The 24,261-nt window shown below is 48.5% G+C and overlaps 2 protein-coding genes across 3 annotated transcripts in view; both read left to right on the top strand.

The window, feature by feature from the left end:
• CENPS (centromere protein S) overlaps window positions 1-4,368 on the top strand; it is a 38,827-nt gene extending 34,459 nt beyond the window's left edge. Inside the window, exons 4-6 of one of the 2 annotated variants that reach the window (XR_015876485.1) lie at window positions 1,787-1,853; window positions 2,457-2,671; window positions 4,288-4,368. Coding sequence is in view for 1 of the 2 variants with exons in the window: in XM_088465131.1 (XP_088321257.1) it covers window positions 1,787-1,853; window positions 2,457-2,612 (223 nt within the window). In the remaining variant the exon portion in view is untranslated. Of the gene's footprint in view, window positions 1-1,786; window positions 1,854-2,456; window positions 2,759-4,287 lie in introns of those variants that run through there. The other variant, XM_088465131.1, reaches the window with a different exon arrangement.
• CORT (cortistatin) lies at window positions 4,294-17,333 on the top strand. Its single transcript, XM_088465132.1, has 2 exons — window positions 4,294-4,531; window positions 16,795-17,333. The coding sequence occupies exons 1-2, from the start codon at window positions 4,349-4,351 to the stop codon at window positions 16,999-17,001; spliced, it is 390 nt and encodes a 129-aa protein (XP_088321258.1). The 5' UTR covers window positions 4,294-4,348; the 3' UTR covers window positions 17,002-17,333.
• Window positions 17,334-24,261: the final 6,928 nt, after the last annotated feature.

Below are 24,261 nucleotides of genomic sequence, written 5' to 3'. Positions count from 1 at the left end.
GATATGCACCAGGGGGACGGTTAGGGTTATGGACTAGGGGTATGGTTAGGCACTAGGGGGAGAGGGAGTGTTAGGCACTAGGGGTAGGGTTAGGCACCAGGGGGAGGGTTGGGTTTATGCACTAGGGGGAGGGTTAGGCACTAGGGGGTAGGGTTAGGGGTTATGCACTAGGGGGAGGGTTAGGGTTAGGCACCAGGGGGAGGGTTAGGCACCAGGGGGAGGGTTGGGTTTATGCACTAGGGGGAGGGTTAGGCACTAGGGGGAGGGTTGGGTTTATGCACTAGGGGGAGGGTTAGGCACCAGGGGGACGGTTAGGGTTATGCACTAAGGGTAGGATTAGGCACTAGGGGGAGGGTTAGGCACCAGGGGGAGGGTTAGGGATATGCACTAGGGGTAGGTTTAGGCACCAGGGGGAGGGTTAGGGATATGCACTAGGGGTAGGTTTAGGCACCAGGGGTAGGGTTAGGCACTAGGGGGGAGGGTTAGGGGTTATGCACCAGGGGTAGGGTTAGGCACCAGGGGGACGGTTAGGGTTATGCACTAGGGAGAGGGGGAGGGTTAGGCATCAGGAAGAGGGTTAGGGTTAGGCACTAGGGGGAGGGTTAGGCACTAGGGGTAGGGTTAGGCACCAGGGGGAGGGTTGGGTTAGGCACTAGGGGGAGGGTTGGGTTTATGCACTAGGGGGAGGGTTAGGCACTAGGGGTAGGGTTAGGCACCAGGGGGAGGGTTGGGTTTATGCACTAGGGGGAGGGTTAGGCACTAGGGGGAGGGTTAGGCACCAGGGGGAGGGTTAGGCACCAGGGGGAGGGTTAGGCACCAGGGGGACGGTTAGGGTTATGCACTAAGGGTAGGATTAGGCACTAGGGGGAGGGTTAGGGATATGCACTAGGGGTAGGTTTAGGCACCAGGGGGAGGGTTAGGGATATGCACTAGGGGTAGGTTTAGGCACCAGGGGTAGGGTTAGGCACTAGGGGGGAGGGTTAGGTGTTATGCACCAGGGGTAGGGTTAGGCACCAGGGGGACGGTTAGGGTTATGCACTAGGGAGAGGGGGAGGGTTAGGCATCAGGAGGAGGGTTAGGCACTAGGGGTAGGGTTAGGCACCAGGGGGAGGGTTGGGTTTATGCACTAGGGGTAGGGTTATGCACTAGTGGGAGGGTTGGGTTTATGCACTAGGGGTAGGGTTAGGCACCAGGGGGACGGTTAGGGTTAGGCACTAAGGGTAGGATTAGGCACTAGGGGGAGGGTTAGGGATATGCACTAGGGGTAGGTTTAGGCACTAGGGGGAGGGTTAGGGATATGCACTAGGGGTAGGTTTAGGCACCAGGGGGAGGGTTGGGTTTATGCACTAGGGGTAGGGTTAGGCACTAGGGGGAGGGTTAGGGGTTATGCATCAGGGGTAGGACTGGGCACCAGGAGGACGGTTAGGGTTAGTAATCAGGGGGAGGGTTAGGGGTTATGCATTAGGGTTAGGCACTAGGGGGAGGGGGAGGCACCAGGGGGAGGGTTAGGCACTAGGGGGTGGTGACCTTTTGTATCTGTCAAACCTTTACAATGTTTAAATTGTGCGTTGACCTTTAGTCCTTCTAGCTATTGTCTGTCTACCATCTTATTGAGAGTCTATCTAGGTACTATCAGTCTTCTATACCACACCCCTGTATCACTTGCCTGTAGTCCTATGATCATATGGGCCGGAGAGTTCTCATTAGAGTGAACTCGGGGCTACACTGCACCATATTCCGTGGCCTTTGTACCAGTCTCACACAAGTATTTTCATTATTTGTACAGACACGCGAAAAGAGCCACGATTTCCATGGAAGACGTGAAACTCCTGTCCAGGCGCAGCCGATCTTTGGTAATAATAATTCTCTCTTTCCAGGAATTATATTTGGTAGGTGGTTCGGGCTACTTCCATGATCATGGCTCCGCGGCACTGGGTCTGGCGCTTGGTGGTCGCGTTCTCTGTGAGCGCGAGTAATACCATACAGCAGAGAAGGTTTGTAGACGTCACCTGGTAATAACACTGTCGTGTTTGTCACCAGCCGGACGAGCGCACAGCGTGGGAGCCTAAATAATGACCTTACCCACTGAGACCACTTAGGAATGATGTCCTCTGTGATCATTTCCTAATTAAAGGGCCCAAAACCATTAACAATTTCTTCTTATGGGAGTGAAATTATTCTATGATTTTATTATATCTATAGATTTACATTACATTAAAGGGATATTATTTTTTTAATTACAATATGATGGAAATATTAATATAAAGGGCCAGTGCATGCAGGCGCTTGCAGTGCACAAGTGTAAATGGTGCCTTCATCATGGGAAAATTAGTTTTGCTCTTGTCATTAATAAATGCACATTGCCCCCAATGCCAGGGAGGAATATATAAATCCCAGTACTGAGCCGTGCGCGGGCGGCAGGGATGGTGTATAAGTCATCTATAATTGTCTTGCAGCACGCGCATATCACCTCCTACAGCGACGAGATTGCGTCCAGCAACCAGGAGCAGAAAGAGAAGAGGAAGAAGAAGTCGGTCAGCGCAGGGAAGGGCCAGCGTCGCTCAGAGGGTGATTCCGCAATGGCGGATAGCGAGGATCACAGCATGGCGTGAATATGTCCCACCTCTCGCCTATGTCACCAGCTGAGCTCTCCGCAGTAAACACGCACAATGTAAATATAAAGGGAATTATCAGCCCTTAGTGCAACATGTAATTAGTATTGTATGTTTTTCCTATAATAAAAACCATGTGTTGTTTATGTAATAGCTTTTTTATTTTATCTCATTTTATTTTCCCGGCTGTCGGTGTTACTAATAGTGGTTTTATATAAAGCAGTTTGCAGGTTTCTGGCCTGATTTCCCCACTGGTGCCTCTGGCGTCGCGGTGGCTCCGCTCCCAGAGATTTGCAGAACGTACTGCGCAACTGTAACACCACCTCTTCCATTAAATAGCATTTTCCTGTTTCTCCCCTAAAGTGGCGCTTGTATTACTGTGATGACGTAATGGCTTGTACTAAATGTGTGCAAAGAATGAATCCCCGGCCTCGGCAGACTAGTGGGGGGGTTACTGTTTTGTCCGGGCGACCCCATGAAGCGTGTCCCTTTGCTGTGGCATTAATTACCCCCAGCTAGTAAGAGCCCGGTGCTGGTTGATGTAAATATGGGGGAACCCTACACATCCCCCCCCCCCTGTATTTCCTCAGGAGCCCGGTGCTGGCTCATGTCTTGGGTGGGTGGGGTAGGGGGAACCCTCGCTGTTTGCTTTTCTATTTGTAGCATTTTTTTTTTTTTTTATACTATACACATACACAAGTCTGCACGGATGTCACTGAACCATGCAGGCTTCATGTTTGGGAGTGTCTGATTGCGGTCAGACACCGGGAACACGGAAAACACGATTCAGCAAAACGCGGTTCTTGGTAAATTTGAGTGTTTCAGCTGACAAAACTCTCCTGTTTCCCTGCGATTCTGAGCGCGTGTAATCTCTGGCCAGACAGGATGATTAGTAAATTTACCCCCTTATGTACTAAGATTAAATCTGCCCACAGACTGTCCAAGCTGTGGCATCGCGGGGGGCCAGGTAGTGTGGTCAGTAGATGACCGGGCACAGAGTCTGGTAGCGTTCATTAGATTATTGCCGTGGCCAGACACTGCCGGCATCACAGCGTCTGACACGATTGTAATCACTTTTGTTTACATTGGTTTATGGGTACATATTAATGGCACTTCTCCACTGTGACATTTATATGATGTATTTATTCACAGTTCATTATATAGCGCACACACAACATGATTCTAGATGGATAATTTCACTGAAAGTGGCATCAAAAACCACATTATAATTCTGTCTGTCTCACACAATTACACCTCTGTAGGATCACAAAGTCTGTAAGTATGTCCAGTGTCCATGAGATATACCTTTATAGCACGTGTGCCCACAATCTGACCCATTACTGCGATTACTCTGTAGTCTGCATCTGGCACTTCCCCTCTATCCAGCGCTCAGATCTGCATCTCTCGCAATCATTGGGGATTCTGTGCAGACAGGTGCAGCTATAACAGGATGTCACAAAGCCCCAGGAAAGCGGCCGAGCCGTGCGCCCCGTACAGAACCCTCCTGCGTCTGCCTGCGTGCCATGACAGGCTCTTCACTAGTCTCTGAATACGTCCTTAGAACACAGGTAACTACAAGAGCCCTTATAGGTCTTATTCCCCTGAGAGTGGGGAACGATTTCCTATTCAGATGCCTAATAGAAACGTCACCTTCATCTCTGCTCTGTATTTACAGAAAAGTGCTTCACAGTCTCGGGATGGCGCTAACGCTCCGAGCAGCTGGCTAATTGCTCCCAATGTCTGTCACGGCTGAGATCTATATAAGAGCCACGACTACAGGCGCAGGCTACACCAGCTGCCGCTCATCAGACATGTGCCAGCCCACCTTCGCCACACAGCTCTTGTTGGTCCTCCTGGCGTGCTGCTCAGTCAGGTCCAGTGTGCCCAAGCGACACGACAGACTGCCAAGTGGCAGTATGGTACGTACCAGGGAAGGGAGGTTTTGGGGTAGGCTTATATTGCGCCCGTGGTCCATCCATGCCACAGTCACCAGAGTGAGATGTCCGATTGCTATAGCTTATGGCATCGTCCATACAGACACTGACTGTTTCATGTGCGCCACTTGTCTGGTTCCTGGCGTATTTAGCATCTGGAAAATTGTCCATGAGTAAAATCCCTTTTGCTATAGAGATCAGTTATCTGTAATTTTACTGCCAACTGTTTCTACCCTTAGAACAGAGTTTCCCAAACTCTGCTATTACAGTACAGGTTTTAAGGATATCCTTGCTTGAGCACAGGTGACTTAATAAGTACCTCTATGTAGCTGACATCCCAGCACAGGGCTAGGCTGCGGGAGGGGAGGGTTAGGCACAAGGTGGAGGGCTAGGCTGCGGGAGGGGAGGGTTAGGCACAAGGTGGAGGGCTAGGCTGCGGGAGGAGAGGGTTAGGCACTAGATGGAGGGCTAGGCTGCTGGAGGGGAGGGTAGGCACTAGGTGGAGGGCTAGGCTGCGGGAGGGTTAGGCACAAGGTGGAGGGCTAGGCTGCTGGAGGGGAGGGTAAGGCACTAGGGGTAGGTTAGGCTGTGGGAGAGGTTAGGCTGTGGGAGGGGAAGGTTATGCACTAGGTGGAGGACTAGGCTGCGGGAGGGAAGGGTAGGCACTAGGTGGAGGGCTAGGCTGCCGGAGGGGAGGGTTAGGCACTAGGTAGAGGGCTAGGCTGCTGGAGGGGAGGGTTAGGCACTAGGGGGAGGTTAGGCTGTGGGAGAGGTTAGGCACTAGGTGGAGGGCTAGGCTGTGGGAGGGGAAGGTTAGGTGTGCAGGAGGTTTAGGGTTAGGCACTAGGTGGAGGGCTAGGCTGTGGGAGGGGAGGGTTATGCACTAGGTGGAGGGCTAGGCTGCGGGAGAGGAGGGTTAGGCACTAGGTGGAGGGCTAGGCTGCGGGAGGGGGTAGGCACTAGGTGGAGGGCTAGGCTGCGGCAGGGGAGGGTTAGGCACAAGGTGGAGGGCTAGGCTGCGGGAGGAGAGGGTTAGGCACTAGATGGAGGGCTAGGCTGCTGGAGGGGAGGGTAGGCACTAGGTGGAGGGCTAGGCTGCGGGAGGGTTAGGCACAAGGTGGAGGGCTAGGCTGCTGGAGGGGAGGGTAAGGCACTAGGGGTAGGTTAGGCTGTGGGAGAGGTTAGGCTGTGGGAGGGGAAGGTTATGCACTAGGTGGAGGACTAGGCTGCGGGAGGGAAGGGTAGGCACTAGGTGGAGGGCTAGGCTGCTGGAGGGGAGGGTTAGGCACTAGGGGGAGGTTAGGCACTAGGTGGAGGGCTAGGCTGTGGGAGGGGAAGGTTAGGTGTGCAGGAGGTTTAGGGTTAGGCACTAGGTGGAGGGCTAGGCTGTGGGAGGGGAGGGTTATGCACTAGGTGGAGGGCTAGGCTGCGGGAGAGGAGGGTTAGGCACTAGGTGGAGGGCTTGGCTGCGGGAGGGGAGGGTAGGCACTAGGTGGAGGGCTAGGCTGCAGGAGGGGAGGGTTAGGCACAAGGTGGAGGGCTAGGCTGCGGGAGGAGAGGGTTAGGCACTAGATGGAGGGCTAGGCTGCTGGAGGGGAGGGTAGGCACTAGGTGGAGGGCTAGGCTGCGGGAGGGTTAGGCACAAGGTGGAGGGCTAGGCTGCTGGAGGGGAGGGTAAGGCACTAGGGGTAGGTTAGGCTGTGGGAGAGGTTAGGCTGTGGGAGGGGAAGGTTATGCACTAGGTGGAGGACTAGGCTGCGGGAGGGAAGGGTAGGCACTAGGTGGAGGGCTAGGCTGCTGGAGGGGAGGGTTAGGCACTAGGGGGAGGTTAGGCACTAGGTGGAGGGCTAGGCTGTGGGAGGGGAAGGTTAGGTGTGCAGGAGGTTTAGGGTTAGGCACTAGGTGGAGGGCTAGGCTGTGGGAGGGGAGGGTTATGCACTAGGTGGAGGGCTAGGCTGCGGGAGAGGAGGGTTAGGCACTAGGTGGAGGGCTTGGCTGCGGGAGGGGAGGGTAGGCACTAGGTGGAGAGCTAGGCTGCAGGAGGGGGTAGGCACTAGGTGGAGGGCTAGGCTGCGGCAGGGGAGGGTTAGGCACTAGGTGGAGGGCTAGGCTGAGGGAGGGGAGGGTTAGGCATTAGGTTGAGGGCTAGGCTGCGGGAGAGTTAGGCATTAAAACACAGGCTCTCAAACTCGGTCCTCAGGACCCCAAACAGTGCATGTTTTCCAGTGCTCCTGACAGAATCACAAGTGAAATAATTACCTCTACCTGTGGATCTTTTAAAATGTGTCAGTGAGTAATGAATACACCTGTGCACCTGCTGGGTGACCTGCAAAACGTGACCTGTGTGGGGTCCTGAGGACCGAGTTTGAGAACCACTGCACTAGAAGGAGAGTTAGGCACTAGGTGGAGCGTTTAGCTGCTGGAGGGGAGGGCTATGGTGAGAGGGGGGCGGTTAGGGCGAGACTGCGGAAGGGGTGAGTTAGGGGGATGGTTAGGGTTAAAAAGCGGAAGGGGTGAGATCGGGGGAGGGTTAGAATACTTACCTGCATGCATTGGGATTTCCACCTTTGGGATACCGCAGCTGGGATACTGGCCGTCTGCATGATCATTGCCGGGATCGTGTACCCAATTCCCTCAGTCAATTTGATTTAACCATCTGCATCCAAGCATGGATATCCTTAGAACCTGGCCTGTAATGGCTGAGTTTGGGAGACTCTGCCTTACAGTAATACCCCTTTTACACCGGAGCTAAAACCCTTGTTTTTGAAGGGTTAACCCGGGCAGCTCCCTGGTGTAAAAGGGGTGAGGGTTGGATCGCCGGGTCGAGTGACCCGGCAATCTAACCCAGGTAACTAGCAGGGTTTAACACGGGCGTAGCCCGTGAAACCCTGCTGTGAGAACAGCGCACTCCGGGTCACGACGACTTGGAGTGCGCTGCTAGCCGGCCGATTGGTCCGGCTTCAGTGGCGCTTGGAGATGACGTCATCTCCAAGCGACCACTTTCACTCCGCAAAAGCCGGGTCTATGCAGACCCGACTGCGGTGTGAGTGGCGCTGACTCAGGAATATCCCGAGTCGGCGCCGGCAAAATTCCGGGTCTGATCCGGATAGGAACTTTGTTCCAACTCCGGGTCAGACCCGGAATTTAGGTGGAAAAGGGGTATAAGTTGGTGCTGCAGAGTTTGTGTTACATAAGGAGCCTCACATGTAAGCAGATATTATTTGTCACTGCGGCCAGTGGAATTGCCAGGATGTGACCTAACAACCGATCAATAGCAGCAACTTTATGTAATTATTGCTTCCAATTGATCTGCGTATTAGGACAGAAATAAGCACCGCGTCCCCATTATGGTAACTTGCTTCCTAGCATCGGGCAATTGTGCATGTGGATTACTGTGGGGATGTAACAATATAGAATGTATATAGCCTTCCTATACAGTCAGGTCCATAAATATTGGGACATTGACAGAATTTTCATATTTTGGCCTCTAGTCACCACCACAATGGCTGTGAAATGAAACAAACAAGATGTACTTTACCTGCAGACTTTCAGATTTAATTTGAGGGTAATTACATCCAAATCAGGTGATCGGTGTAGGAATTACAATGGTTTCTATATGTGCCTCCCACTTTTTAAGGGGCCAAAAGTAATGGGACTATCAACTCAAAAGCTATGTCATGGACAGGTGTGAGCTATTCCCTCGTTATTTCATTATCAATTAAGCAGGTAAAAGGTCTGGAGTTGATTCTAGGTGTGACATTTGCATTTGGAATCAGTTGCTGTCGACTCTCAATATGAGATCCAAAGAGCTGTCACTATCAGTGAAGCCATCATTAGGCTGAGAAATCAAAGCAAACCCATCAGAGAGATAGCAATAACATTAGGTGTGGCCAAATCAACTGTTTGGAACATTCTTAAAAAGAAAGAACGCACAAGAGAGCTCAGCAACACCAAAAGACCCGGAAGACCACGGAAAACAACTGTGGTGGATGACAGAAGAATTATTTCCCTGGTGAAAAAAAATCCCTTCACAACAGTTGGCCAAATCAAGAACACTCTCCAGGAGGTAGGTGTATATGTGTCAAAGTCAGCAATCAAGAGAAGACTTCACAAGAGTGAATATAGAGGGTTCACCACAAGATGCAAACCAATGGTGAGCCACAAAAACAGGAAGACCAGATTAGAGTTTGCCAAAAAACATCTAAAAAAGCCATTACAGTTCTGGAACAACATCCTATGGACAGATGAGACAAAAATCAACTTGTACCAGAGTGATGGGAAGAGAAGAGTATGGAGAAGGAAAGGAATTGCTCATGATCCAAAACATACCACCTCATCAGTGAAGCATGGTGGTGGTAGTATCATGGCGTGGGCATGTCTGGCTGCCAATGGAACTGGTTCCCTTGTATTTACTGATGATGTGACTGCTGACAAAAGCAGCAGAATGAATTCTGAAGTGTTTTGGGCAATATTATATGCTCATGTTCAGTGAAATGCTTCTGAACTCATTGGACGGTGCTTCACAGTGCAGATGGACAATGACCCGAAGCATACTTCAAAAGCAACCAAAGAGTTTTTTAAGGCTAAAAAGTGGAATGTTATGCAATGGCCAAGTCAATCCCCTGACCTGAATCTGATTGAGCATGCATTTCACTTGATGAAGACAAAACTGAAGGGAAAATGCCCCAAGAGCAAGCAGGAACTGAAGACATTTGCAGTAGAGGCCTGGCAGAGCATCACCAGGGATGAAACCAGCGTCTGGTGATGTCTATGCGTTCCAGACTTCAGGCTGTAATTGCCTGCAAAGGATTTGCAACAAAGTATTAAAAAGTGAAAGTTAGATTTAGGATTGTTTAGTTTGTCCCATTACTTTTGGCCCCTTTAAAAAGTGGGAGGTACATATAGAAACCATTGTAATTCCTACACCGTTCACCTGATTTGGATGTAATTACCCTCAAATTGAACCTGAAAGTCTGCAGGTAAAGCACATCTTGTTTGTTTCATTTCAAAGCCATTGTGGTGGTGACTAGAGGCCAAAATATGAAAATTCTGTCAATGTCCCAATATTTATGGACCTGACTGTATGTCCCGTATTATAATCGTAGTGATGTGTATAAATGTCCTGTGATATACCCTTCCTATATGCCCCTTATTATAATCGTAGTTATGTGTATAAATGTCCTGTGATATACCCTTCCTATATGCCCCTTATTATAATCGTAGTTATGTGTATAAATGTCCTGTGATATACCCTTCCTATATGCCCCTTATTATAATCGTAGTGATGTGTATAAATGTCCTGTGATATACCCTTCCTATATGTCCCTTACTGTAATCGTAGTTATGTGTATAAATGTCCTGTGATATACCCTTCCTATATGTCCCTTATTGTAATCGTAGTTTTGTGTATAAATGTCCTGTGATATACCCTTCCTATATGCCCCTTATTATAATCGTAGTGTTGTGTATAAATGTCCTGTGATATACCCTTCCTATATGCCCCTTATTATAATCGTAGTGATGTGTATAAATGTCCTGTGATATACCCTTCCTATATGTCCCTTACTGTAATCGTAGTGTTGTGTATAAATGTCCTGTGATATACCCTTCCTATATGTCCCTTACTGTAATCGTAGTGATGTGTATAAATGTCCTGTGATATACCCTTCCTATATGCCCCTTATTGTAATCGTAGTGATGTGTATAAATGTCCTGTGATATACCCTTCCTATATGCCCCTTATTATAATCGTAGTGATGTGTATAAATGTCCTGTGATATACCCTTCCTATATGTCCCTTATTATAATCGTAGTGTTGTGTATAAATGTCCTGTGATATACCCTTCCTATATGCCCCTTATTATAATCGTAGTGATGTGTATAAATGTCCTGTGATATACCCTTCCTATATGCCCCTTATTGTAATCGTAGTGATGTGTATAAATGTCCTGTGATATACCCTTCCTATATGCCCCTTATTATAATCGTAGTGTTGTGTATAAATGTCCTGTGATATACCCTTCCTATATGCCCCTTATTATAATAGTAGTGATGTGTATAAATGTCCTGTGATATACCCTTCCTATATGCCCCTTATTATAATCGTAGTGATGTGTATAAATGTCCTGTGATATACCCTTCCTATATGTCCCTTACTGTAATCGTAGTGATGTGTATAAATGTCCTGTGATATACCCTTCCTATATGCACCTTACTATAATCGTAGTGTTGTGTATAAATGTCCTGTGATATACCCTTCCTATATGCCCCTTATTATAATAGTAGTGATGTGTATAAATGTCCTGTGATATACCCTTCCTATATGTCCCTTACTGTAATCGTAGTGATGTGTATAAATGTCCTGTGATATACCCTTCCTATATGCCCCTTATTATAATCGTAGTGTTGTGTATAAATGTCCTGTGATATACCCTTCCTATATGCCCCTTATTATAATAGTAGTGATGTGTATAAATGTCCTGTGATATACCCTTCCTATATGCCCCTTATTATAATCGTAGTGATGTGTATAAATGTCCTGTGATATACCCTTCCTATATGTCCCTTACTGTAATCGTAGTGATGTGTATAAATGTCCTGTGATATACCCTTCCTATATGCACCTTACTATAATCGTAGTGTTGTGTATAAATGTCCTGTGATATACCCTTCCTATATGCCCCTTATTATAATAGTAGTGATGTGTATAAATGTCCTGTGATATACCCTTCCTATAACAAGCAGAAATGATTATGATAGTTTAATCTTATTATCGGGGTCAGCTAATCCTTGGAGCTATCCCCGTCCTTTCACAAATGACAGGCAGTATTATATATATGTAGAAATAATGGCGAGAAGACTTTCGCCTCATAGTGCCATTTATTGAGATGGTATACAATCGGGAAACTGGCTGCCTTAATACCGACAGCCGGCTTCCCGACTGCCATATCCCGGCGAGAGTGTTAAAGCTGGGTGTCTAGATGTAGACGCCATACAATTCTCGACGCCAGGAGACCGGCGCCCGGCATCCCGATCGAATGTTGGGCGCCGCGAGCGGACAGCTGCGCGGGGGGGGGGGGTAGGTTCAGGGCACCCGGGAGGGACTAAGGGTTAGGCACCCCCCCCCCCCGGGAGGGTTAGGTTTAGGCTAGGGGGAGAGAAGGTTACGGTTAGGCCCCCCCCGGGGACTTAGGTTTAGGCAGCGGGGAAGGGGGACTCAGGTTTAAGCACTTAGAGTGGGGATTAGGGCTAGGCACTTCGGGGGAGGTTAGGGTTAGGCACCCCTAAAGAGGGTTAGGTGGTTAGATTAGTTCATACTTACCTTACCACGATCGAGCTTCCGCTGCCGGGCTCTGCTCATCTGTCGGCCAGGCACTGCCGGGAATCATACCGATTCCATTGAGATAGTATGTAAAATAAACTCACAGTGGTAATATTAGGCTGGTATGATATATATACAGTATAAACAAATGTCCTGACTCATTGACTCATCAACGATCAGCCCAAACCCCTGGACCTAGAAACATGAAAATCGGGGAGTATATCCCTTCCATGACGTAGGTTCCCACGAAGAAGGGATTTTTTTGAAATTCAACTCCTAAGGGGGTGAAAGGGCTAAAATGTTTCCTCCCCCTGTACAATGTCCTATCTGACTGTCTCATCAACGCCCAGCCCAAACCCCTGGACCTAGAAACATGAATTTTGGGGAGTATATCCCTTCCATGATGTAAGCAGCCACTAAGCAGGGATTTTATGAAATTCGACCCCTTAAGGGGGTGAAAGGGGTAACATGTTTCTCTTGAACGAGGTGATTGGGTGACAAAGCCACATGTCCCAAGTGCTGAGGGACTGTATTACAAGCTCATTGTCTGGGTGGAGTGGCGGCTTCAGAGGTGAGGCTGCAGCGCTGTCCAATATTCAAATAGAGGAGTCACACCAACTGCCAGTGATGTCTGGCAGCATTTGGGTGGCAGTTGGTGTGGTTCCCCTATTTGCATATTGTACTGCGCTACAGCCCCGCCTCTGGAGTCGCCACTAAGGACTTAACACTGTCACTCGGATTTATCCATTTGGATACTTCACTTGCTTTGTATTTGTGATGGTACCTCACACCATTATCCCCGTCACAGGAGACCCACACCAGCAAACGCAGTGCGTCCATCTCTGAATCTGGCCCTTTGTGAGTTGTTAGCTGGCTCTGTGATGCTTCTTCTTGTAATAGGGATTAGTAGTCCCTACACTTCCCACATCCCTGGCAACAGACTGCAGCATATCCCCTGTCATTTATCTTATCTGGGCAATGAGGGACAGACAGGGAGCAGACGCACTTTGTTGTTTTTCTCCAGTATGGAGCATCATCATTTAAAACTATTAAAGCAGCTATTGTATAAATAAAAGTGTTATGCAACTACCATGGCAGCCACAGTCACATCATGCAGTGAGCAGAGAGGCACTGGAATGCCCCTCTGAGCTCTGTCTGCACTGTAAAAATCCCCCCCATCACATGGCAAGCTGTGAGCCTGTGACTGGCAGTCAGACTCCTTTTCCTCCCATTAAATATTGTAAATAAAATAATGATAGAGAAGACAAATGCTGCAATGCTTAAACCAAGTGCGTCACAGAATACAAACACCTATGTGGGGTCTCTGCTTTCCACCATACATTTCCCATGTAAGATATGTTTTCTGCCCCTATAACGGACCAAGATGTTCTCTTATTATCGGTCTGATTCAGAGATTACATCAATCCCATATTCACGTAAATCTCCAACATTTAATGATCTACGCAGGAGGCGCCCAGCGCATGTACGGATCTGGTCCTGCTACGTCGCAGTGTCCCACAACCCGCAGCCTGATTGACAATTTGCTGGTGTCGGCGACGGGCAGCGTTCCAGAAAATAGGGACTTGTCTGCCCCGTTTTCTGGGTGTGCGTCCTTGGATGCAGCTTATCTGGCCCCGACAGTGTGATCTGTCCTGAGTAACTTGGGGATCACCCAGATGTCCGACGTTCACTCAGATGTCTGGGTAATCTAGCTGCGTCTTTGGACGAGGCAGCGGGGCAGGGAAGCCGGCAGTCGTCATCTTTTCCCCTAAGACGCCTCCTGCAGCTTTTGCATAATTTTGCACGGCCGCTGGATACGCAGACGCGGTGAAATTAGCGTACATCTATGTATCAGGCACTATGTCACGTTGCAATGCAGGCAGCAGCCATTTTGGAGTCAGCATCTGCCATATTACCCACAAGCAATATCCTATTACACTGCAGTAAGTCGCTATATCGCCCCTCGCCGTACGACATCCTTTGTCTCAGATTGGGATAGTCGCAGGGTGTTTTGTCCCACTGTCACCTGGCCTGAACCTGGCCTCAAACATGGCTGCTCTATTACTTCTCTCCTTTCTGCGTCGTGACTACAGATAAAATCTGACCCTGCCGTGTTTCTGGGAGCAGATGCGGTAATCCGGTAAACATGCTTTATGGGACTACTTGTCAGATTAGGCAAAACTATAATATAGCTCCTGTGCTGACTTGCGTCTACCCTGAGACCGCGCACAACATGGCTGCTCCCAGATAAGTGCCTTTATATGTTTAACCTAATAGGAGGCTGCATCTGGGAAAAAAAAGGTGAATTGAAAGAAAATCAATGGCAAAATGAAGTTATATGTGAAAGATGGAATTCTGCGATTGGACGTGCGCCGCGGCCTGGACAGTTAATTAAATCCCCTTCGTTTTACAGGCTCCTGTTTCAGAGATTCATTTACTTCTTTTTTTCCATTTTTTTGAAAAAGTTCCAGGAAACAGTCCATAAATGTGACCATTAAAGCAGGTTATTACATTAAAATGGTAGAGAGAAGTGCAGCGCGAGCCTGGCAGTACATTTATCTGTCAGAATCTGTCATTTTGCTCTGAATCGCCTCCAGAGTGATGTGGAAAAGGTTAGAGCCCCCGTATTTAAAGAACCACCGATGTCACACAAAAATAATGGGGCCGTGTAATAATTAGGAGCTTTGATTTGTTCTCTCTGTCCCGTTTTACTAACATCTGTGGAAAAGGGGAAAAAAAAAAGAGAAAAGTAAAATTATTTTATTTTACCATTATCAAATGCCACAGACTTAAATCACGGCGACGTGCCCGTCTGGGGAGGAAAAATTGTCCATTTGTAGAAGATTTAGCTGTGCAAGTAGCAAATGTAACGTATTAACTCGCCTGGCTGCGATCAAGCCGCCATCATTTATGTTATCCGTGAGGCTGGGGAACCGCTTGTGAGCGGCGCTATTTAAGGGTCTGGACTGATTTAATAGGATGCGTTGACAGAGCAAAAACAAACACAGACTTTGAGCTATAGATGTTCAAACATGTCCTATTACAGCGCCCCCATCACCTGCACACATGGAAACCCGCGGTCCTATTACAGCGCCCCCGTCACCTGCACACATGGAAACCCGGGGTCCCATTACAGCGCCCCCGTCACCTGCACACATGGAAACCCGGGGTCCTATTACAGCGCCCCCGTCACCTGCACACATGGAAACCCGGGGTCCTATTACAGCGCCCCCGTCACCTGCACACATGGAAACCCGGGGTCCTATTACAGCGCCCCCGTCACCTGCACACATGGAAACCCGGGGTCCTATTACAGCGCCCCCGTCACCTGCACACATGGAAACCCGGGGTCCTATTACAGCGCCCCCGTCACCTGCACACATGGAAACCCGGGGTCCCCAGGGATAGTTCTCATTTGCACCATATTTACCATCATAGGATTGTAAGGACATAATGAGGTTGATGTACAGTTGAACGCAAGGTGGAAGCCATTACAGATGTGCCCATGATCATTGTGGACGATCGCGCCACAAATGTGCGTTGTTTTGGGCGCCCATTAATTACCGCGCTCTTCGCGGACAATTTAGACCGGGTTCAGTCGTGTAAAATGACTAAACCTGTCTAAAGCCCAGGATAGGCCGCACACACTCCAGTCTGGGTGCCCAGCGCCTGCACTTATCGCACATTTCCGCTCGTCTCCTCAGAAAGAGGGGAGCAGAAATGCCGGCGCCTGTTCACACCCTACCGGAAAAACAATTGAATTGTTCCTTTGGGTGCCCGACCCTACCAGCCACCGGCGAAGACAATTTAATCGCCACCATTGTCTCTGAAGCTAATTGTCGCCCAATGAGTCTGATTTGCTATATTTCTGTGCTCCTGCTCTTTATATAAGACACCTCTTCCTCATACAGCACCACCAGTCTCCAAAATAGGAATACTCAGATATGTAATACACAATTCAGCATCACCCTCCACTCCATTATAGACAGCTGAAGACCCCCCCTCCCCCGTCTTTAGGTCAGTGTGCTGATGGAATCTCACACATGAGACAGAGCCAAGTCTACAGTCATTTGAGCTGCTGTGATGTCACTGGCCCAGGGACTCTGGACCTCATACAGAGTCAGTCGTTGCGGCCGCACGGTCGTAAGGTAAAAGGGGCCGGATATGCAAATGAAGCGCTCGCAAGTTGCGTCGTTAAGATGGGATCGTTAGCTGGACGAGCGAGGGGAGGATGCGGCCGTAAGACTAAAAATACGCCCCCTTCTCGTTCCCATTACACGTCATCTCCGGGCATATAAGGATTAATCGAAACCATCGGAGCTGGTCGTAGACCTTAAGGTTGACCATACCCTCTCTTAAGCACTACGATCAGGTCAGTGTACAAACCACCCATGTCACGTGTGCCATGACACTACTTAGTTAATTATGCACTCCCATAAAACGCCGTTTGCATAGTCAGGCACGCCTGCGTTTGGATCTCCACTCCCCCGTTCACAAGCACCTTCCCGTTACCACCCACAAACGCCTCATCCTGTCACTCAAACTAACGACCTGGCCAAGTTGAAGGAGAGAGCAATTTCTGATCGTAATAGCTAGTTTGCGCACACGCATTGCGAATTTTACGCATGCGCAGTTTAGCGAACATCGGTGGCGTACGACCGTGCGGCCGCAACGACCGACTCTGAATGAGGTCCTCTGTGTGCGAATCCACACAGCGAATTTCTGTTAACAAGTCAGCCAGACTCTCAGTTGCTTTGCTATAACTCCTGACGTAGCAGCGACCTCCTGTGTGGAAGAGAGCACAATGGAAGTTACCGTCTCTGTGTAATACTCCACCACTGATATACAGTACATTTATGTAACATGGCGCCTTTACTTGCCCATTGTAACCCGGCCTGAAATTCTCTCTGCATTTTTATTGCTGCAGGAAACAGATGAAGTGAAGATAAACAACATTGTCAACCTCCTTTCTGGGATGTTTGACTGGACGTCTCGTGAGAGCGATGAGGGGATGATAAACAGCGCGGATTCGGAGCCGCCCCCCAGGCCACAGAGATCCATGTACAACACGCAGACGGGCAGGGAGAAGGCCACGTGCAAAAACTTTTTCTGGAAGACGTTCTCTACCTGCTGAGTGTCGCTCTGTCGCAGGCTCGTGTAGGTGCGCAGTTCGCTGCGGTATAAGACACGTGCGCCATTCTTTGCTGATGTAACTGGGTGTCCCAAGTGAATTCACAAACTGCATGCTCATACAACATTGGCTCATGTCACAAAATGGCTGCACCCGCTGCCTGCAGGGTACAGACCCGCGTCACACATACTCGCTGAATTAATGAGGACACTGTAATGGTAACTTACAGGAGAACGTGCTGCATTATTAAAGCTTCAGATTCCCTCGTAAATGTGTCTACTCGCAGCTGTCTTGTGATTGTCAGCGATAATCGCCTGAGGAAGACGCCACCATTGTACCTGCCTGCAGGGCTCATTTGTTGTAAAGGCCTCATCCCCATGAAATGCCTATAATATACAGAAATAAAAGTAATGTATACTTCATGTCAATGTTTTGTGTCTCAGAGGGGTCGGATTCTCCCGTTTGTTCATTTAGTAATATTGGGTACACAGAATGTGACTAAGTTACCGCATTGCTAGTATTAGTCATATAATTAGGTATATGCATACTGTCATACTTCTGAGGACCCCTATAATTAATTGTATGGGACAGAATGTGCTTCTACGCATACTAACGCTTTATATAGACTGTAATTAGAGAGACAATGTCTAGACAGACACCAGATGTTAGACAGTCAATAGTTAGACAGGTACAAAAGTTCAACAAGAAAATGGTCGACCTTTTTTTTTTTTTTTTTTTTGTTAGAGTTAGGGTTAGGCACCAAGGGGAGGGTTAGGGTGAAGATTAGGGCTAAAAATTAAATAAAAAATTGTCGACCATTTTTGTGTCGACCGTTTTCATGTCGAACTTTTGACCCTGTCGACCTTTTGTACCTGTCGAACCTTAGTGTATATGACTTTTGTCCCTGTCTAACTATTGACTGTCTAACATCTGGTGTCTATCTAGACATTGTCTATCTCTTATACCACACCCCTCGCTTTGGCAGGAATACTGCTCACAGCAATGGTTCCCAAACTCATCCTGAAAACCTGGACTGTTAGGGTGCCTTGAGGGCTATTAATGGTTGAGCAGAGATAGTTAAATAAAAAATGAATGGCTTACTAATGAAGCCACCTGTGCATAAGGCATCGGCCTTACAGTGAGCATTTCACCATAAATAAAAAAAAGGAAGAACGACGAGGCAGATTAGGCTTCATGTTCAATATCACAGGGAATTGTGGGTCATGTTTTCTAGCCTAATGCTATTTCTTATCCCCTATGTTACAGATGACATCAGAAGCACGAATACTCGTATCACCTTCCTGGAGGCTGGAGCACAATACTGACTTCCAGAGAACACAGATGACATTCCTGAGTGCTAATGTACTCTACAGACCCTCTAGCGGATAGTGCACAATACCAGACGCCATTGCTTCTGGTTAGTGTACAATCCTGGTTCCCTTCCTTGTGGCTAATATTAATACTGACCCTTATTCTACTGGCAAGTTTACAATACTAACCCCCTTCCTGGTGACCAGTGAACAATACGGTGACTTTTACAGACGGCTAATGCATAGACCTTGTCCACTTCCTGGTGGCTAATGTGCAGCTGGAAAAGGTATAAATCCCCTTCGCCAGCCGTACCTGGAAGTGACGCAAGTGAGGGCGGAAGTGCAGGTTTCTGCCCACACTCTCCACGAAAGTGGTGCATATTGTGGTCACCCGTTCTGGTAACTAGTGTTCATTTGCCAGCCCTGTTCATGGCTGCTTGTGCTCGCTGAAGCTCTTCCTTGTGTACAATACCATACTCCTTTCTGGTTGCTAGTGGACAATATGAACCCATTTTTGATGTTTAATTTACAGTACAGATCACCCTTTCTATGGTTTCTGCGCATACTCAAGTTTTGGTGTCTATTGTGCAATACTGGCCTCCTTTCTGGTGGCTATTGTACAATATAGGCCCATTTCTGGTGGCTATTGTACAATATAGGCCCATTTCTGGTGGCTAGTGTACAATATAGGCCCATTTCTGGTGGCTATTGTACAATATAGGCCCATTTCTGGTGGCTAGTGTACAATATAGGCCCATTTCTGGTGGCTAGTGTACAATATAGGCCCATTTCTGGTGGCTAGTGTACAATATAGGCCCATTTCTGGTGGCTAGTGTACAATATAGGCCCATTTCTTGTTGCTAGTGTACAATATAGGCCCATTTCTGGTGGCTATTGTACAATATAGGCCCATTTCTTGTGGCTAGTGTACAATATAGGCCCATTTCTGGTGGCTAGTGTACAATATAGGCCCATTTCTGGTGGCTATTGTACAATATAGGCCCATTTCTGGTGGCTATTGTACAATATAGGCCCATTTCTGGTGGCTAGTGTACAGTATAGGCCCATTTCTGGTGGCTATTGTACAATATAGGCCCGTTTCTGGTGGCTAGTGTACAATATAGGCCCGTTTCTGGTGGCTAGTGTACAATATAGGCCCATTTCTGGTGGCTATTGTACAATATAGGCCCATTTCTTGTGGCTAGTGTACAATATAGGCCCATTTCTGGTGGCTATTGTACAATATAGGCCCATTTCTTGTGGCTATTGTACAATATAGGCCCATTTCTGGTGGCTAGTGTACAATATAGGCCCATTTCTGGTGGCTAGTGTACACTATAGGCCCATTTCTGGTGGCTATTGTACAATATAGGCCCATTTCTTGTGGCTAGTAGTCACAAACTCTCGCCATGGCAAGACTGCTCCTCTGCCAGGTGGGTGGGAAATGTCAGTTCGATCATCTCCATAGGACTGTTCTAATTGGCTGTCTGCACTTTATATGTAGGTTATACGTCTGGTGCCAGATTTTAGGGGTTCATTTGGAAAATTCGGCTTCCGACGTCACGTCTGTGAGGATGTTTTTCCTATGGTGGAAATGCTGATTTTCATATATTTAATGTTAAAATACACAACCATTTAGACTTTCCTATCCCTATATTAAGTGATGTAAAGCAATAAAACACTATGCCAGAGTATAGAAATGAAGAGTAGGAGCTAATGAACCATTTTCCATAATAATCTACAGATCCATATACGCAGAAATGAATCATATGTAAAGTAATTAATTCACAGGACGACTTTTTAGAATTGATTAATAGAACATTTGGAACGCTGCTCTTTGTGAATTATGTCCTGCATGGGTTAATACTTTCCCAGCTTTGGCGGCTTCAGCATTTTTGTTAACATTCTATAGAATTAAAGATAAAAGTCTTGTAGCCGGTGTAATGTTTGATCCGTCTTTCCTGGCCAAGCAATTTGCTTCACTTTTCATGAAGGGATGAATCACTTTTATTGTCGGTGTACATACTGTAATTCTCCCGTCACTGCTGGCAGAATGGTCAGGTTACCATAAAGTACAAATGTCTTTCCTGAGGCGTGGGAAGTGGCGATATGTCTGCCGCGGAGCCGGTACCTGCTCACAGCCCCAGTATAATGCTCCGACAGCACTATACCCCCAACACTATACCCCACTGCCCCAGTATAATGCTCCGTCAGCACTATACCCCACAGCCCCAGTATAATGCTCCGACAGCACTATACCCCAACATTATACCCCACTGCCCCAGTATAATGCTCCGTCAGCACTATACCCCAACACTATACCCCACCGCCCCAGTATAATACTCCGTCAGCACTATACCTCACTGCCCCAGTATAATGCTCCGTCAGCACTATACCCCACAGCCCCAGTATAATGCTCTGACAGCACTATACCCCACTGCCCCAGTATAATGCTCCGACAGCACTATACCCCAACATTATACCCCACTGCCCCAGTATAATGCTCCGTCAGCACTATACCCCAACATTATACCCCACTGCCCCAGTATAATGCTCCGTCAGCACTATACCCCAACACTATACCCCACCGCCCCAGTATAATACTCCGTCAGCACTATACCTCACTGCCCCAGTATAATGCTCCGTCAGCACTATACCCCACAGCCCCAGTATAATGCTCTGACAGCACTATACCCCACTGCCCCAGTATAATGCTCCGACAGCACTATACCCCAACATTATACCCCACTGCCCCAGTATAATGCTCCGTCAGCACTATACCCCAACACTATACCCCACCGCCCCAGTATAATACTCCGTCAGCACTATACCTCACTGCCCCAGTATAATGCTCCGTCAGCACTATACCCCACAGCCCCAGTATAATGCTCCGACAGCACTATACCCCAACATTATACCCCACTGCCCCAGTATAATGCTCCGTCAGCACTATACCCCACAGCCCCAGTATAATGCTCTGACAGCACTATACCCCACTGCCCCAGTATAATGCTCCGACAGCACTATACCCCAACATTATACCCCACTGCCCCAGTATAATGCTCCGTCAGCACTATACCCCAACACTATACCCCACCGCCCCAGTATAATACTCCGTCAGCACTATACCTCACTGCCCCAGTATAATGCTCCGTCAGCACTATACCCCACAGCCCCAGTATAATGCTCTGACAGCACTATACCCCACTGCCCCAGTATAATGCTCCGACAGCACTATACCCCAACATTATACCCCACTGCCCCAGTATAATGCTCCGTCAGCACTATACCCCAACATTATACCCCACTGCCCCAGTATAATGCTCCGTCAGCACTATACCCCAACACTATACCCCACCGCCCCAGTATAATACTCCGTCAGCACTATACCTCACTGCCCCAGTATAATGCTCCGTCAGCACTATACCCCACAGCCCCAGTATAATGCTCTGACAGCACTATACCCCACTGCCCCAGTATAATGCTCCGACAGCACTATACCCCAACATTATACCCCACTGCCCCAGTATAATGCTCCGTCAGCACTATACCCCAACACTATACCCCACCGCCCCAGTATAATACTCCGTCAGCACTATACCTCACTGCCCCAGTATAATGCTCCGACAGCACTATACCCCATTATACCCCACTGCCCCAGTATAATGCTCCGTCAGCACTATACCCCACTGCCCCAGTATAATGCTCCTCAGCACTATACCCCAACATTATACCCCACTGCCCCAGTATAATGCTCCGTCAGCACTATACCCCAACACTATACCCCACCGCCCCAGTATAATACTCCGTCAGCACTATACCTCACTGCCCCAGTATAACGCTCCGACAGCACTATACCCCATTATACCCCACTGCCCCAGTATAATGCTCCGTCAGCACTATACCCCAAAACCCCCAGTATAATGCTCCTCAGCACTATACCCCAACATTATACCCCACTGCCCCAGTATAATGCTCCGTCAGCACTATACCACACTGCCCCAGTATAATGCTCCGACAGCACTATACCCCAACATTATACCCCACTGCCCCAGTATAATGCTCCGTCAGCACTATACCCCACTGCCCCAGTATAATGCTCCGACAGCACTATACCCCATTATACCCCACTGCCCCAGTATAATGCTCCGTCAGCACTATACCCCAACATTATACCCCACTGCCCCAGTATAATGCTCCGACAGCACTATACCCCACCGCCCCAATATAATGCTCAGTCAGCACTATAACCCCAACATTATACCCCACTGCCCCAGTATATTGCTCCGTCAGCACTATACCACAGCAATATACCCCACCGCCCCAGTATAATACTCCGTCAGCACTATACCTCACTGCCCCAGTATAATGCTCCGTCAGCACTATACCCCCCAACATTATACCCCACTGCCCCAGTGTAATGCTCCGTCAGCACTATACCCCACTGCCCCAGTATAATGCTCCGACAGCACTATACCCCAACATTATACCTCACTGCCCCAGTATAATGCTCCGTCAGCACTATACCCCACTGCCCCAGTATAATGCTCCGACAGCACTATACCCCAACATTATACCTCACTGCCCCAGTATAATGCTCCGTCAGCACTATACCCCACCGCCCCAGTATAATGCTCCGTCAGCACTATAACCCCAACATTATACCCCACTGCCCCAGTATATTGCTCCGTCAGCACTATACCACAGCAATATACCCCACCGCCCCAGTATAATACTCCGTCAGCACTATACCTCACTGCCCCAGTATAATGCTCCGTCAGCACTATACCCCCCAACATTATACCCCACTGCCCCAGTGTAATGCTCCGTCAGCACTATACCCCACTGCCCCAGTATAATGCTCCGACAGCACTATACCCCAACATTATACCTCACTGCCCCAGTATAATGCTCCGTCAGCACTATACCCCACCGCCCCAGTATAATGCTCCGTCAGCACTATAACCCCAACATTATACCCCACCGCCCAAGATTATATTGCTCCGTCAGCACTATACCACAGCAATATACCCCACCGCCCCAGTATAATACTCCGTCAGCACTATACCTCACTGCCCCAGTATAATGCTCCGTCAGCACTATACCCCCCAACATTATACCCCACTGCCCCAGTATAATGCTCCGTCAGCATTATACCCCATGGCCCCAGGATAATGCTCCATCAGCACTATACCCGCAACATTATACCCCACTGCCCTAGTATAATGCTCCGTCAGCATTATACCCCATGGCCCCAGGATAATGCTCCATCAGCACTATACCCGCAACATTATACCCCACTGCCCTAGTATAATGCTCCGTCAGCACTATACCCCACTGCCCCAGTATAATGCTCCGTCACCACTATACCCCACTGCCCCAGTATAATGCTCCTCAGCACTATACCACACTGCCCCAGTATAATGCTCCTCAGCACTATACCCCCAACATTATACCCCACTGCCCCAGTATATTGCTCCGTCAGCACTATACCCCAACATTATACCCCACTGCCCCAGTATATTGCTCCGTCAGCACTATATCCCATGGCCCCAGGATAATACTCCGTCAGCACTATACCCCCAACACTATACCCCATAGCCCAGTATAATGCGCCATCAGCACTATACCCCCAACATTATACCTCACCGCCCCAGTATAATGCACAGTCAGCACTATACCCCACTGCCCCAGTATATTGCTCCGTCAGCACTATATCCCATGGCCCCAGGATAATACTCCGTCAGCACTATACCCCATAGCCCAGTATAATGCGCCATCAGCACTATACCCCCAACATTATACCTCACCGCCCCAGTATAATGCTCAGTCAGCACTATACCCCACTGCCCAAGTATAATGCTCCGTCAGCACTATATCCCTAACATTATACCCCACAGCCCCAGTATAATGCTCCTCAGCACTATACCCCACTGCCCCAGTATAATGCTCC

This window comes from Taudactylus pleione, unplaced genomic scaffold (assembly GCF_031769625.1).
Source record: "Taudactylus pleione unplaced genomic scaffold, aTauple2 ptg001867l, whole genome shotgun sequence".
Classification (NCBI taxonomy): domain Eukaryota; kingdom Metazoa; phylum Chordata; class Amphibia; order Anura; family Myobatrachidae; genus Taudactylus; species Taudactylus pleione.
The sequence above is the reverse complement of the archived record's forward strand: the minus strand, read 5'-3'. Positions and strand labels throughout refer to the sequence as shown.